The sequence below is a fragment of the Octodon degus genome, unplaced genomic scaffold, assembly GCF_000260255.1.
Source record: "Octodon degus isolate 3935 unplaced genomic scaffold, OctDeg1.0 scaffold00019, whole genome shotgun sequence".
NCBI classification, from domain to species: Eukaryota; Metazoa; Chordata; class Mammalia; order Rodentia; family Octodontidae; genus Octodon; species Octodon degus.
Window position 1 is genome coordinate 7,587,224 of NW_004524595.1, and position 16,147 is coordinate 7,603,370.

Sequence of the window (16,147 nt, forward strand, 5' to 3'; positions counted from 1 at the left end):
CTGCACCTGTGTGTCTGTCAGCTGGCAGACCTGGACCTTGCAGTTGCTCACCTCACCTGAGCCCTTGTGCAGAAGCAGCCCTCAGGGTAGACAGGCCAAGGAGAGGGAGGCAGCCTGTGTGGGGAAGAGAAAGGCAGCTCCAGCTGAGTCCTCAGGCCACAAGGGTGGCAACTGAGACTAAAGCAGGATGGGGAACAATTAGCCCATGCGATAGTAGAGCCCATTGCCAACTTCTGCATTCCTTATTTCTTAGCAGCCCAAGAGTAGAACCATATTCTAAGGGATACAGAGGCTAGGGGAGTGGGTTCTGTGTTGCCCACACTGCTAGGCAGCAACAGGGCTGTCCTGGGGTGGGTGAGGCGGCCTCTGGTGTATGCTCAGGGCCTGTTGCTGGGGTCCAGGCGTGTGCACATCTCCCAGAGCACCCTGGACTGTCTGAAGGGAGAGTTCGATGTGGAACCAGGCGATGGGGGCAGCCGCTGCGATTACCTGGATGAGAAGGGCATTGAGACCTACCTTGTCATCGCCTCCAAGCCGGAGGTAAAGAAGACAGCCACCCAGAACGGCCTCAATGGCTCGGTGAGTCCCCACCCTCCTCCTGCAGTGGAGAGCTGGAAAGGAAGGGCTTCCCAAAAGAACCACTATGGAAGGAGTGCTGGCCATGGAGATGAGGGCAGAGTTAGAAAATGATGCTGAGCCCAAGGAGCAGCATCCCTTCAGGAATAGTGTTCTGGGGGAGACAGTGAGTGTGGTTTATGGCAAGTTGGAATTAGCAGGATGAAGAACCTGCTGAGATGACACCCAGAAGGCAAAGCCACTAAAAATGTGGAAGTGGCTGGGCAGGAGGGGGACCAGGGCCAGGGTTGGTGTCCTGAGTGGGAGGGGAGGAAGGAATGGATGAAAACAGCAGAGGTGCTGTTGGTCCTGCCCTTGGTCTGGTCTCTGGGTCTCCCATATTCCCCCTCCCAAGAACCTGCTCCCAGCACTGGTGTCCAGGCTATCACCTGGTTCTCCTTGTTGTCACTTGTGTCCCTGTGCCTCTGGATCCACTGGTCCCTGGGAAGGGTTTGCTCCAGAACCTGGCACCATTGTTTTTCTTCTCCAAAGTTCTCCCTTTTAATTTGTTCCTTCGGGTTGTTATTGAATTATCTCCAAAGTGACACCCCACCCACTCACCTTGTTGTGGCCTGATTTCCCAACATCCCCAGCATCCTCTTTCTGACTGTCCCCTCCAATCTTCTGTGGACTGCTATTTTTGTGTGGGTATATGAGCTCCAAAAGGCCAGGACACTGTGTCTGTGCTCAGCAAGTAGGTATGAAGCGAATGAATGAGCTGCTCCTCTGCATTCATTTGAACTCACCCCAGCGAGGAACAGTACCACTCATTGGTTTGTGGAGCTTATTCAGGCTCAGTGCATGTGACAGCACCCTCTGCCAGAAGGGACCTCAGAAAGTCACCATCACAGTTACTGTTTTAGAAACAGGTTGGAGCAAGTGGCTCTTTGTCTGCTTAAAATACTTTTAATAGTGGAAATTGATACTAGAAAATGACAGAATTTTAAAATTCATATTCTAGAGCAAGAACTGAATAGAGGGGCCAGGGAGATGGCTCAGTAGAATAAGCGCTTGCCTGGCAAGCACAAGGGCCTGAGTTCAATCCCGGTTCCATAAAAAAAAAAAGAACTGAATAGATTTCTAGGTCACTGAGGCTTCTACCATGTGAGTGGAAGATTCCAGAACAATGGTGTCCATCCACAGGCTGGGATGGGTAACAGACAATGTCTGGGATCCCTGATGCCCACTTCTTTTCACCGCAGGCCATGCCTAATGGAGCCCCAGTGTCCTCGAAGCCCAGCTCCCCTCTCCTTATCGAGACCAAGGAGCCTAATGGCAGCACTCACACCAGCGGCTCCACATCAGAGGAGCCTGAAGAGCAGGAGGCCCAGGTTGGTGTGGGCTCTGGGCAAGGAGGGTTGTTGAGGGTCAGCTGGTGTCCAGGACACTGACTTGGTGCTGCTTCCCTTTACAGTGTAACTGTCACCTCATCAGTTATGAGGGGATGGCACTTGCCTCGGAGGCCTCAAATAACTCAGGTAGCCTAGAATCCTGTAGGTCCAGGTTGGTAGGGACAGGCAGGGAAGGTTCTTCAAGTTCTGAGACTGTTCTGGAGTAAGACTTGGGACCCCAGAAGGTCCACACACAGGAGGGCATTTCTGCAGCCCACAAAGGTAAAGATCAGCATCTGTCCCAAAAGTGGCATGTGTCTCGGGAAAGGACCCGGAGTCACCTGTTGTGAAGGAGCTTCAGCACAGCGGCTGACAGAGACATGGCTGGGAGATATGGCAAGGGACAGAAGGGTTGTCCTTGAGTCCCCTGAGTCAGGCACTGGAGAATGAAAACTGGCTTTTCCTTGAGCCCCTGGCATTTGGTGACTGGTCCATTGTGATGTTCTTGACAGAGTGGACACAGACTTGACGTAACTTGCTAACAAGCACATGGCTTTAGCTGCTTGCACTTCGTGAGTCATAGCAGAAGCCAGTTTTACTCTGCTCTGGGCATGCTCTATGGAGAGGCCTGCAGTGCGGGAAAGGCTAGCCACATCATCACGGGAGAAGGATGGGGCTGAGGGAACCCAGATTCTTGGTCAGACGCAGCCTGTACTACAGCCAGCCTCAGACCCAGAATTCTTGGTGCTGGTTCCCAGATGTGCTCAGTTACTATCTGGACCCCCAGCCTGTAATCCTGTCTGTGGAGTCAGCTGGGAATAAAATGCAGAGGGCGCTCTAGCTCTGCCAGGCCGTTCCTTGCTGCCCACTGGTGTCAGGACATACTTGTTTCTCTCATTGCTCCCTACTCAGATCTTCCTTTTCCAGATGAGCCAGGTCTGATCTGCTTTAATGACTCCCTTAAGCCGGAGAGTTGGTAGTCACTTGACACCCAAGGATGTCACCACATAGGGTTTCATGTGACCCCCTGTTCAGCAGTAGATGAGCCAGCAATGTACTGCCCAAGCTGCTTAGGAGCCAGGGGAACCCCTAACACTGCCATCAGGGACAACACTGCAGGCTGCTGTTAGGGGCCCAGGGACCAGGCGAGACCTCATCCTGATGGAGCACAGGGAAGACTTTCCAGGAGAGTGGGTTTTGGGGCTACAGGGATTGGTCCTCATGAGTCTGACCTCCTGTTGCCCCTCCTCCCCATTACAGGACAACCCCTCCTTCCCCAACCCCCGCCGCAGACTGCGCCTCCAGGACCTGGCTGACCGAGTGGTTGATGCCTCCGAGGACGAGCATGAGCTCAACCAGCTGCTCAATGAGGCCCTGCTAGAGCGGGAGTCTGCCCAGGTGTAGGTGACCACAGGGGACGTGGCCCGAGCCACTGCGCAGGAAGCCATAAGCTGGAAAGGGGAACCCAACCCGGCAGGCTGTGGCAGGTGTGGCCCTTGTGGTTCATGGGTTCGTTTCCACTGCAGGGTAAAGAAGAGAAACACGTTCCTCCTCTCTATGAGGTTCATGGATCCAGAAATGGAAACCCGTTACTCAGTGGAGAAGGAGAAGCAGAGCGGGGCTGCCTTTAGCTGCTCCTGTGTGGTCCTGCTCTGCACTGCCCTGGTTGAGATCCTCATTGACCCCTGGTGAGTACCTGGGAGTGGGCTGCAGGTGTCTCTTTCCCTTTCTGCTGCCTCCTCTCCATCCCTGGGTTCCAGAGCAGCACTAGCACCAGAAGAGATCTCAGCAGGGCCAAGATAGCTCAGGGACACACATGTCCAGGGCGACAGGCCTCTGTGGGTGCTCCCCAGAGGAGTTCCAGGTGAGGGGAGGTATCCTGTGTCAGCCTTAGTCACCAAGGTCAACCTGACTCTCCGTGCTTGTCTCAAATTAGTAAATGGATTCTAGGCTCTAGAACAGACCTGGTCCTTAGTGGTAGATCCTCTGGGGTGTTCTGGAATCCTTGTCTGACAGTGGAAGGACGCCTGTTACCCTCCCAGCAGCTGACTAGCAGTTGCCTCCTGCACAAGGTCCCTCATCAGGCAGGGTGCAGGCTGTGTGGATCTCTGTTGGCATTAGTTTTAGGAGCTGGAAAAGCCATGGACTCTCAGCCACTCCACCTGTTTCTGGATTTGGCACTGTGATGGTCACTGGAGCCAGAGTTTGCTTACCTATAGCAGGGAGCCTATGGTGACACCCTGGCGAGCTCTCAAGATGGTTAGAAGATCAAAGTCATTCATTTTATAAATATTTACTATCTACCCTGTGCCTAGAGATTACAGTCTAGAGGTACAGCAGTGAACAAAACATAGAAAACACTTGCACTTAAGGAACTTGTGTTCTCATAGTTAAGCTATATAGGAGTCCCTCCAAGTTCTCATCTCGGTCCAAGAAGTCAATATTTGTAATCCCAAAGATATGTTATTGGAATCTCATCAAGTTAATTCCAACCTACCACTCTCAGTACAATCCATGGCAAAAGTAAAGACACTAAAACATACTGGAGTCAAGGGGCCCTAGTTCAGCCATGAAGATGGCTTTCGGGAACAAAGGCTGCCCCAGGGCTGCCCCTGGGTTTTATTCAGTGGAGGAACTGTTTGAGGAAGAGAACTGTGAGAAGTAGGTGAGTACTGCAAGCTGAGCTAGGTAGGTGGCCTACACTTACCTCTACCATACACAGAGAAAGTAATTTGCACTATGCTGTTGACATAGTATCTAATGTTTGGGGGATATGGTGCTCAGCCAAAATGGAAACAATCGCTCTTCTTTCAAGAACAGCTGCTCAGGTGGTCCACCATTGAGCTAGGCATGCAGTCAGTAGTGAGTACTGCAGAGGAAAGGAAAGCAAGGAAGGGAGGCAAGAGTAAGGGGCAGAGCAGGCCTCCCTGGCAAGGCAGTACCTCCGTAAAGCCCTGAGGAGGACGAGGAGCAAGGCTTCTGATGTCAGGGGGGCACCTGTGTCAGCAGAGGTGCTGAGGAGCTGTGGGCCTGGCCTCTGGAGGTACAGGAGGGCTGGCCCCTGGGAAGAGGGCATTGTTGGAAGAATGGTGGGAGTAGGGCTGAGTGCTGGGGCCTTAGAGGTAGGGTGGGAGCTCTAGCTCTTGGATGGGAAGTTGCCAGCTGGGGAACATACCTGGAAGGATCCCATACATTGAAAACAAGGGTGGACACAGTGAGACTGAGTAGGAGCTGAATGGCAATGACCCACACTTGGGCCTGGCTGAAGTTAGGAAAGACAGGGCGAGTGGTTTTTTCTTTTTTTTTTGGCAGAACCGGGGATTGAACTCAGACCCTTGCACTTGCCAGGGAAGCGCTTATTCCACTGAGCCATCTCCCCGGCCCCAGAGAGGATAGATTTTGAAGGCATTTTGGAGATAGAACTGATGGGATTTGCTGACAGGTTGGTTGTGGGGTGTGAAATACTGGAGTCAAGATGTTGTCAAGGTTTGTGACTGAAAAGCTGGCAGGAAGAAATCAACCTTAACCAAGATGCGCTATAGGCAGAGGAGCACTGGCGGATAGAGCCCAGCAGCTGGGTTTTGGCCATGTTTAGTTTGAGAAGCCTACAAGACAATGAGCAGCATTCCTGAGGCCTGGGGAAGGTGGCACTGAACTGCACACATAGGGAGTCATCCATATGCAGGGCACACTGAGACTGTAGGGCTTGACATGGCCATCAAGGGAGAGGAAGGCATAGTAGTATGATGGGAGGCAGAACAAAGCAGCAGGGACTGATGAGATGCAGAAAACCAAGTGGGAAAATGAAGGTGGAGTAAGAGGTGAACTCAAATAGGGCACTGGAGCTAGTGCCATGGTTTCTGGGGCTCTTGGTAGAGCACTCTCCATGGAGGACAGAAAGAGGCTGGCTGTGAGAGGATTTAAATGGCAGGCTTGATGCACAAGCAACCTGTCTGCTGAGGCCCCATGTGGGAGGGATGACACAGCAGCCTTCCACTGGCAGATGCTTATTCCCAGGAATCCCTTCCTCAGTTTTTTTTTTTTTTTTTTTTTTTTGAACCAGGGATTAAACTCAAGCCCTTGCGCTTGCCAGGGAAGCGCTTATTCTATTGAGCCATCTTCCCGGCCCGCTTCCTCAGCTTTTATTGGGCCGTGTCCAGGGCACATGCGACCCTTCCCACATCTGAGAAAGGTCCTGGTGAGACAATTAGAGCCAAGGAGGTGGTGCATGCCCAGGCCCTGTGCTGGGAGATGTTCTAGTTCCCTGGTATCACGTGGAGCTTCTCAGGCATGGGCTGTACAACGCTTATCCATATAGTCTCCAAGCTTTTCACTCAAACTCACTGTTCCTTTGGGTTGTTCTCCAATTATATTCTCTGTGCCACAGGCTGATGACAAACTATGTGACTTTTGTGGCTGGGGAGATCCTGCTGCTGATCCTGACCATCTGCTCACTGGCTGCCATCTTTCCCCGGGTGAGAAGCAATTTTCTCTTGGGCTCAGAAGCTTCTGTGAAACTGGGCACTGAGGAGGTTAAGCTTCTTGTCAAATTCTGATAGTCTCCTGTTAGGACACGCTCTCCCGGGTTCAGCCATTTTATCCATCTGCCCCTCTCTCCATCCACTGCCCACCAGTGGGGCACCAGGCTGTGTACTGGCTGCACACAGAAGGCAGTCTGGGTCAAGGAAGAAGCTTATGGGTAAAAAGCAGAGGAGGCCTAGCTGGAATGTGGGCTGGTTCCAGTTGTGATAGATGTTAAAACCCAGCCTGGAATTGGGACACTGTTGCATGGGACACCTTCTGGCATGAAGGTGCCAGACATTTTCTGATGAGAATGACAAAGAAAAAGCAGTGTTTTTGGGAAAATAATCTGACAGGTGGCTTTCCAAATAACTGGGGTGGGGATTTTGGGGTACTGATTCAGGAAAAGTAGGGGAGGTGGCTAGGCAGACAGCCCTAAGAATGTTTCCTTGCCCTTGTCTGAGAGTTAGCCCCAAGCCTCCTGGGATAGTATCTTCTGTGCCAGGGAGTGCGACTCAGAGGCCATGGGATTGCACACGTGATGGCTGACACAGAGCCCCTGGACTCCTGCACTTTGCCCTCAGCGTGGCCTCACTTTGTCAGGTTTCTTGAGGCCCTACCTTACAGCAAGGCTTTACTTTTTAGATCCCTGAGCTTAGAGTATGGGAGCAAGCAGTCATCAGCCACCAAGTGTGCGAGTGTTATCAAAGGCTCGGGCCCTTGCAATTCCCTTCCTCCTAGGCCTTTCCTAAGAAGCTTGTGGCCTTCTCGACTTGGATCGACCGGACTCGCTGGGCCAGGAATACCTGGGCCATGTTGGCCATCTTCATTCTGGTTATGGCAAACGTTGTGGACATGGTGAGCTCCTGCTGGGCCTGTGGTGGCCCCCAGGTGCTGGTGGCACCTAGATTCCTAGCCTGACTACCCCAGTTAGTGGCCTTGCTACTGTGGCTTTCCCTGCTTAAGTGGTGTAATATTGATCAGCCCTCGGCACATGTGAAGTATGACTCACAGTGTGGCTGGTGCTAGGTGTCCATGGGGGTGGGGAGGTGACCCTTTATCATCAATGGTCTGCACCTGTTTACCCTCCTCCCAGAGCCAGGCCTTCCCAAAGCTGGGTTTATGGGACTGCACCCTCGCAGGATCCAGGTGGCCAGGGCAGGCAAATCACCTTTGTCCTCTGCTCTCTTCAGTCCCCGGAGAAGCTGGGGTCCTGAGCGGACAGCCAGGTGTGTTCCTGGGGAGAAGGCCCAGGGGTCAGAAGACCAGATCTGTTGCTTTGGAGCCACAGGCATTTTATTGAGCCCTGAGTGTTTGGAACTGTTGATAACTCTGATCTCACAGCTTCTTCCACCTTCAGAAGTACCACATACATGCTCTTAAAAGCCCTTTTTTATCGGGACATGATAGCTCATGCCTATAATCGCAGCACTCTGGGAAGCTGAGACAGGTGGATCTTCAGCAGAACCTTATTTCAAAATGAAAAAACCTTATTTCAAAATGAAAAACAAAAGAGCTGGGGATGTAGCTCAGGGCAAAGGCCCTGGGTTCCATTCCCAGTACCATCCAAAGAAAAATAAGTCCTTAAAAACATAAATTTATTTGCAATGTTTTCTTAACAATTTCAGATCAGGAATAAAGGCAAGGAGACATACAGTGGCAGGGGTATGAGTGACAAGTCTGGTCTGATAGGAACCAGGAGTTAGCATCAGGGCCAGGTGATCCCATGGGCAGCCCCGCCACCCCAAGGGGAGGAGCTGAGCTCATGTGTGTTGAGCACACAGAGGCTGGCACCCGTTTGTGGACCACTGGTTAGTGGGTTTCAGATGCTAGACATGTGTAAGAACTCTGCATGTGTTAGAATTAGGGGTCGGAGAGATGGCTCAGTAGAATAAGCGCTTCCCTGGCAAGTGCCAGGGTCTGAATTCAATTCCCGGTTCCGCAAAAAAAAAAAAAAAAAATGTTATATGAATGCTGAGGCTTTTTGCCCAAAGGAGCTGAAAGTTAGAGGAAAAGGTTTGTTTTGGCTTAGGGTACACTATGCCACATTTGTCCTGCAGTATAGCTGGTGAAGAGGCTCCAGGAGGGCAGGAACTCCTAGCCCAAATATGGACATGACTGGCTGCTGCCACAGGGAAGCTGAGTGGGCACTGGTGGCCTCACAGCCACTCTTGTGAAGTGTGAAGCTTGAAGACCTGGCTCCTGTTCTTGCTGTATTGCTTGCTAGTTGTGTGACTAAGAGCAAATTTCTGTGAAACTAGTTTCTAGTTTCACAGAAACTAATCATCTCTGAGGCCACCCTGGGAGAGCTGTGGTGGCCCCTGGAGCAGAGCTTCTGTGCTGGTAGCCATTCCTCTGCTGGCAGGTGCTGGTGGCACCTAGATTCCTAGCTGATTATCCCAGTAAGTGGCCTTGTTGCTGTGAAAATAGTGATTTTGTTGAACATCAAATGAGGCGACAGTAAAGCTCTTTTCATGTTATATGCTGGTGCATCTCTGCATCCTTTTCCGTGTTTCTGAGGTAGGGCAGGGTGGGGTGGGGCAGGGCAGGCAGCTGAATGGCCACTGTCCTGGTGTAGCCCTCTCTGAATCTGTCATTTCCTTTCCCTGCTGTCCGGGTGGACAGCTCAGCTGTCTCCAGTACTATGCCGGATCCTACAATGTAACTGCAGAGCCAGAGCTGGAGGGTAGCTGCCTGGAGAACCCCAAGTATTACAGCTACATTGCCGTGCTGTCTCTCATCGCCACCATCATGCTGGTGCAGGTCAGCCACATGGTGAAGCTCACGCTCATGCTGCTCGTCACAAGCGCAGCGGCCACCATCAACCTCTACACCTGGCGCCCTGTCTTTGATGACTATGACCACAAACGCTTTCAGGAGCATGCGTAAGATGGAACCTGACTGGGGATCTGCATGGTCTCCTTCCTCCCACCCTAAGTCCCCTCTCTGCCTTGGTGACTTTCACTGGTGTGGAAGAAGGGCTTGTGTCTGCTCACAGACAAGTCACTGGTTGGCTCTGATGTGGCAACAATCTTTTCCATGTCAATGAATGAAGACCTAGAATACCTCAGGTCGGCTGAGCAAGGCTTCTTATCCCAGGTATGGCCTGAGCGTTTCTCTCTTTCCAACAGCTCTCCCAGGGTGGCCTCAGAGATGGTGCACGTACTTTCTACACTTGGGCTCAATGGCACAGACAGGTAAGGGCCAGGGTCACTGCATTTCCCCATCCTCCACTTAAAGCCCTTCCTCTAGAGACACAATTCAGTGGCCAACACCGCAACATCTTGCTCCTTTATAGTTGTATGACCTACAGCATACAGGCTAGAGGATCAGGCATATGTGCCCCAAGGGCTGTGGTAGAAGCAGAGGGATTCTAGCTTGGACTCCAGTCCAGGGCTGTCCTGCACCAAAGACAGTGACATTAGGGAGCAAAGAAGTGTGGTGGGGTGGGCTGAGGGTGGGTGCAGGTGAACTGAGAAAGAAATAACATTAAGGAAGATCTGGACGGTCAGTTGTCCTCTGTGGGCTCAAAGGCAGGTCTCACATTCATCTCTTGACACAGAAGAGGTTCTCTAAGGGTCCTTTCTAACTACAGCTTAAAGTGTTTTATGATTCAGTCATTGAAAAGATCTTCAAGTTAAGACTTTTTTAGAAAAGTATTACTTAGTAGAGAGTAGGTAAAAGACTCAAATAGCCCTTTCATGAAAAAGTTTAACTGGCCACTAATAAAAGGCATTCAAATAGTCAGATGCCATTAAAAAGCCATAACAGTATACACACTAGTTTGGAAAAAACTTAAAAAATCTGAGATCAAGTTTGGTGGTAACTCATATGCCTGATAGCAGTATAAATTGGTGGAACTGCTTTTGGAAACAATTTGGGATTATTTAGTAAAGTTGAAAATAATCCTGTGACCCAGCAATTTTGCTCCTATATATACAACCTCAAGAGAAATGCATGCAAATATGTCCAAGGGAGGTGTATAAGGTCATCCATTATAGTAATGTTTGTAATAAGCAGACACACATGCACCAAATGGAAATTCAGATGACAACATGAAATGGATAAATTGTATATTCATACATAATACTACACAGTAACAGAAATTAACTGGAGTGCCACACAAAAATATGGATAAAGCTAGGAAAGCCATGTTAAGACTGTGCCTTAATCCCTATGAAGTCCCACCACTTCAATGTTGGTTTTCCCTTTCTCCAAAATCTTACAAGCTAGTATCCATTTCTGGGATCAGTCAGAAGCTACAGTGGCTATTAAAAGGGTCTGGGAGTTCACCCTGATGGCCACAGTCTTGAGAAAGCTCTGCTGCTTCCAGGGAACCAGAATTCAATATGAAGGGGCCTAACAGGGTAGGGGAAACTTCTGAGGCTTAGCATGGCATGAAACCACCCAATTATAGGGGTTCCCCTTTCCTGGAGGGCAGGCCATGGGCTCCTTCAGTTACTTTCCTATCTGCTGGCAGGCTGCCCCTGATGCCTTCGAAGTACTCGATGACAGTGATGATATTCATCATGATGCTGAGCTTTTACTACTTCTCCCGACACGTGAGTGCCCCCACACTCTCCTGTCTTCCTGTGCCCAACCTTCAAGTCTCTAAGACAGCACAGGTCTGAGGACCCTGGTACCTAAGGAAAGCCAGTTTCTTTTTTTAGTGTAGTGTGGGACCCTGGGGAAGCTACTACCTTCTCCATTTCTCAGTAAGGTTTCTTTCTCAGTAAGCAAAGGAAACACTTCTGTATTTCATCCTCTGACCTCTGGGAACCTGAAGTATGGAGGCTGGGTGTCAGAGGGCTGGCACAAAAGCTTGGGTAAATCTACTCCATAAGCCAGGGCTAATGGCCTTACCCTACTATGGAAGAAGGGAGGTAACACAGATACCCCAACATTCACACCAGAGCAAGAGGAGAAAGGAAGAGGGCTGAGAAAGGTTTTGTGGTTAAAAGAGAAAGGGTGGTATCCATGTAAGGATTCCATGTTAGCTTGGGTGCCGCCCAGTGGTATGTCAAGGGATGTACAGCCTCCCTCAGCTACTTCCCTGCCAAATGGAGTTGTGGAAAATGAGACCTTAGTTCCTGGTTGGGAGATCCTGGCTCCTCGACCCAGCTACCTGCAAGATAGTCCTGAAGCTAAAATGAGGATCCTAAGCTGATTTTATGCATGAATACCTTCTGGATCTCAGCTATAACCTGAGGCTGGGGTCCTCACTTGCTGTGGGCCAAACCTACGAGGGTGACCTTCCTTGTCATTTACCCACATCCTTTTAGTTTTTCTGAGTGGAAATCATCCACTTATGTCCCAGCGCCACTCTTGAAGTGCCAGCTTTAGAGTACACACCTTGCCTGTGCTTCTATCTGTAGGTCGAAAAACTAGCCCGGACACTGTTCTTGTGGAAGATTGAGGTCCACGACCAGAAGGAACGTGTATATGAGATGCGACGCTGGAATGAGGCCTTGGTTACCAACATGTTGCCTGAGCATGTCGCTCGGCATTTCCTTGGGTCCAAGAAGAGAGATGAGGTAGGGGGTAAGCCCTACAGGCTGGGACCAGGAGCTGAGCTATTTGTCTTCTTTTGCTCTTCCTTCTGGGAGTGCCTAGGGCCCAGAGCAGCAGCATTAGCAGCAGAAGGGAGCAGGGCCACTTGTGAAGGACACCTGTAGACCCTGCTCAGGAAGCCACAGCGGAGGCCCCATGCAGAGGATGGGACTGGGCTGTGTCCTGCTTCTGTCACTGTGATCTTCTGAAAGCAGCATGGGGTCACCAGCTCCACAAACCCTCTTTTCTCAAGAGCTGGGTTGTTGCAAGAGCTGGCAGTGCTGTTTTTCATTTATTCCAAGTTGTGATGAGCTATGCTGTCACTATTCAAAATTGGGATCATCTGAGAGGAGTCTGGGTCTGAGTGTATGTATCGTGTATGGGGAAGTGCACACTTGGGTCCTGCCTCTTTTTCAGGAGCTGTACAGCCAATCCTATGATGAGATTGGAGTCATGTTTGCCTCTCTGCCCAACTTTGCTGACTTCTACACTGAGGAGAGCATCAACAATGGTGGCATTGAGTGTCTGCGGTTCCTCAATGAGATCATCTCAGATTTCGACTCTGTGAGTGCCCTCCTGCCCCTCCTGTTAGTTAACTCATCCTAGGTAGATCACCTCTTGGGACAGAAGTCAGAGAAGTGAGTAACTGCACTGGCTCCATTTCCCCGTCACATCTGTGCTTCTTTAGTTACACAGAACTGCTTGTTCTGAGGGTATGGGAGCCTGGGAATCACATAAGGACCAGCCAACAGACCTGCAGGTGCCAGGACTCCTCCTGCCCCCAAACTCAGATTCATTAAACATTGTTGAGTACTGTGTAAGCCAGGGTATATATTTTTACATATGTGCTCAGTTATCCCCAGGAGAGCTGGCAGTTGTAAGGTTGTGGAAACTGAGCCTCAACAAGTTAGGCAAGGAGCATGTGGCAGGCAGGTGTAGTGAGTGAGCTTTTTTTAGGATAGTCTCTTGGCTGCTTTGCAGGGTCCTCATAAATGGACAGATCTATGAGTTGACTCACATATCACCTTGCTTCTGCCTCTCTTCTCTTTGCTTAACCCTGGTCTCAGCTCCTAGACAACCCTAAATTCCGGGTCATCACCAAGATCAAAACCATCGGCAGCACCTACATGGCCGCTTCAGGAGTCACCCCAGATGTTAATACCAATGGTTTTACCAGCTCCAGCAAGGTACAGGCATTGGAGAGGGGTCAGGATTCTGCCTAAGGGGAAGAAACAGGCAGCAAGTGAGAAATGAAATTACATAGATAAAACAGTAACCTATTTTGTACTGTTGTACAAAGGGCTCTGAAACACATAGCATCAGGATATCAGTGCAGAGATAGAAGAGGCTCACGGAGAAAGTAATGAGTAGAGAAACAGCAGAGTAGACAAACCCTATCTATCACTGTGCTGCAGGGGAGGTTGTACAGGGCTCAGTGTGTAAGGTGACTGAGCCCCTTTCAGGCTGTACACTTGATGAGAATAGGGAACAGGAGCCATTCCCACAGTGAAGGCCTAAAGTGGGGAACTTGAGAACTCAATGGCTTCCGTGGTCTGTCCTTTTGCTGAGGTATACTAAGCTGTACAGCCACTGTTTAGCTCCCAGAAGGTTGGGAAATGAACTAAGGGGGCCTGGTGCCCAGCACTATTCATCACCCTGCTTCACACTGACAACTGCACCATAATGGCAGTGCTTAGCACCAGGTTTCCAGGGTTCATTTCCCATTTCTGGGTGACATAAACAAAGTTGGGCAAGGGCCTCAAAGGTCTATAAAAACTACCTGAATCCAAATAAGAACAACTACATAAAAATCTAAAGACCAGGTAACCGGGTGGTGAAGAGACCTGCCTCATGAATGAGTACATAGCAAGCAGGGAGCAAGTTGGATAGACTGTCTTTCCCACCACCACAGCCTAGTCTGCCCTAGGCCTGCTAGTAGGACCTGTGTGATGTGCAAGTTTTTTGTACAGTGGCATGCTGGAACTAAAGCAGGAAGGAAAAAAATGCCACTAACAACTAGTTGTAGGAATTGCCCTAGAATGCTGCTATAGGAAAGCAGCAAGTGAGACTGCCACCACACAGGTACAGCCTGGACAGCACCTGATACTTTTACGACTGCTCAATACAGGAGGAAAAGTCAGACAAGGAGCGCTGGCAGCATCTGGCTGACCTGGCAGACTTTGCACTTGCTATGAAGGACACCCTTACAAACATCAACAACCAGTCCTTCAACAACTTCATGCTGCGCATAGGTAAGTGCTTCAGACTGCCTGCCCTTCTGGTACTAAGACCAGCAGGAAAGACCAGAGGACCCCACAGACTAGGCACATGTAGTGGGGAACAGTGGCCTCAACACACAAAATGAGTGGAGACCTGAAAAGCAGTCATCTGCTATCACATCAGAAAACTGAGTGATGAAATAGTCAAGAGAGACCTGGCCCTACTGATAGTGAAGCCCAACCTGGCTAGGAAGTCTGTTGTCTGACTTTCCAAGATCTAGATCATCCTTCCCTTTCAAGAGAATGAGCTTCACCTGCCACTTTCTGCTGGGGTGTGTGTGTTAGGGAAGCTGACCACTGCCACCCCCCTGAGTAAATTCATCAGCATACCAGAGCAGCCAAAATTTGCTAAGGCCCTGGTGAGGAGAGGGTAAGCACACATGACTTCTGGTACCTTAGAGATAATGACTTAACAAAGAACATGGGTGTCATGTAAGCAGCTCTGTGGTAAGGGTCCGGGGCAGACTCCAAGAGGAGCAGTTGCTTCTGAGCAGGTAATGAATGCCTGGTGTGTAGTTGTGCTTAACTTTATGTCTCCTACCCTAGGCATGAATAAAGGAGGGGTTCTGGCTGGGGTCATTGGAGCTCGGAAACCACACTATGACATCTGGGGCAATACAGTCAATGTGGCCAGCAGGATGGAGTCCACAGGGGTGATGGGCAATATTCAGGTATGTCCAGCAACAGAGCTGAGTGTCCTCAGATGCAGGGAACAGGACAAAGGAAAGCAGAACATGTGCTCTCTAGCAACTGTTGCCTCCTGCTGTTGGCCCAGCCTCTAACTTATTTGCAACACTAAGGCTTACCTTCTAGGGGAGAGGAGCCACTCCCCAACAGTAGTTTTCCCTGAGCAACCCCAGTCTGTCACCTGGGCCTGCCAGAAAAGCTCCACAAAATAGGCACTGGATTAGGAGAACAGGGAGGGAAAGTATCTGGCCCATGTCCCACATGAGCAACCAGAAGACTATCTTTGGGAAATTGGATGGCTCTGGAGCAGTATTCCTGGGTTCCATGTCCCTCAGCCCAACCCCCAGGGAGCTGGAACAGAGTCCCTATGCTAAGACTCCACTCCCTCCCTGACCCAAGCCCTCTTCTTCTATTCTTCATGTGCAGGTGGTGGAGGAAACACAGATCATCCTTCGAGAGTATGGCTTCCGTTTTGTGAGGCGAGGTCCTATCTTTGTGAAAGGGAAGGGAGAGCTGCTGACCTTTTTCTTAAAGGGACGAGACAGGCCACCTGCCTTCCCCAATGGCTCCTCTGTGACACTACCCCACCAGGTGGTGGACAATTCCTGAATGGCCTCTGGCTCCACATGGGATGGAAGAATTTATTTTTTTGGAACGGAACAAAAGCATTGGGAAAGGGCAAATAACCAAGTCCCAGTGTCCTCAAATTGCTGAAGTACACACTCCCATAGACTTTAGGTTTAAGAATCTCAAGCCTTTATCTGTTTGTGGATATGTAAGCTCTGAGGGTGGCCGTACTATTCTTCAGTGTGCCTGTAGCTTCCCCAGAGTAGGAGTCTTAGGCATAGTATTGGAGCAGCCCTGCCAGAGCCCTTGTTGCCACTCAGGCCTCCTCCCCCAGAGAGGCCATGGCCACTGTGAGCATAAGCGGAGCAGAGGTGGAGCCAGCTGCCTGTGCCACTAGGCTGGGAGAAGTAAAGGTCAGTCCTTGGCAGGGCCAGGCGCTGCTGGAGGATGATATACCTCTGGCTGGAATTGACAGCTGAGCTATTGTGAAGGGGATTCCCCTGGAGACTTGGCTGTGTCTCCACATGGTCCCAGTTAGGTGAAATGGCCCTTGTCCTGATAATCTTGAAAGGTTCTTCTGGAACCCTGTCACCTTAG

At 50.4% G+C, this 16,147-nt stretch overlaps 1 protein-coding gene across 1 annotated transcript in view; it reads left to right on the plus strand.

Annotated features, from left to right (window-relative positions):
• Positions 1–16,147, plus strand: part of Adcy3 (adenylate cyclase 3) — a 96,091-nt gene extending 79,944 nt beyond the window's left edge. Inside the window, exons 7-21 of the mRNA XM_023711115.1 lie at positions 402–579; positions 1,818–1,946; positions 3,207–3,346; positions 3,473–3,634; positions 6,334–6,421; positions 7,209–7,325; positions 9,093–9,352; positions 9,599–9,664; positions 10,948–11,029; positions 11,843–12,001; positions 12,435–12,581; positions 13,085–13,204; positions 14,146–14,269; positions 14,843–14,967; positions 15,410–16,147. Coding sequence (XP_023566883.1) covers positions 402–579; positions 1,818–1,946; positions 3,207–3,346; positions 3,473–3,634; positions 6,334–6,421; positions 7,209–7,325; positions 9,093–9,352; positions 9,599–9,664; positions 10,948–11,029; positions 11,843–12,001; positions 12,435–12,581; positions 13,085–13,204; positions 14,146–14,269; positions 14,843–14,967; positions 15,410–15,592 — 2,080 coding nt within the window. The 3' untranslated portion in view covers positions 15,593–16,147. The remainder of the gene's footprint in view (positions 1–401; positions 580–1,817; positions 1,947–3,206; positions 3,347–3,472; positions 3,635–6,333; positions 6,422–7,208; positions 7,326–9,092; positions 9,353–9,598; positions 9,665–10,947; positions 11,030–11,842; positions 12,002–12,434; positions 12,582–13,084; positions 13,205–14,145; positions 14,270–14,842; positions 14,968–15,409) is intronic.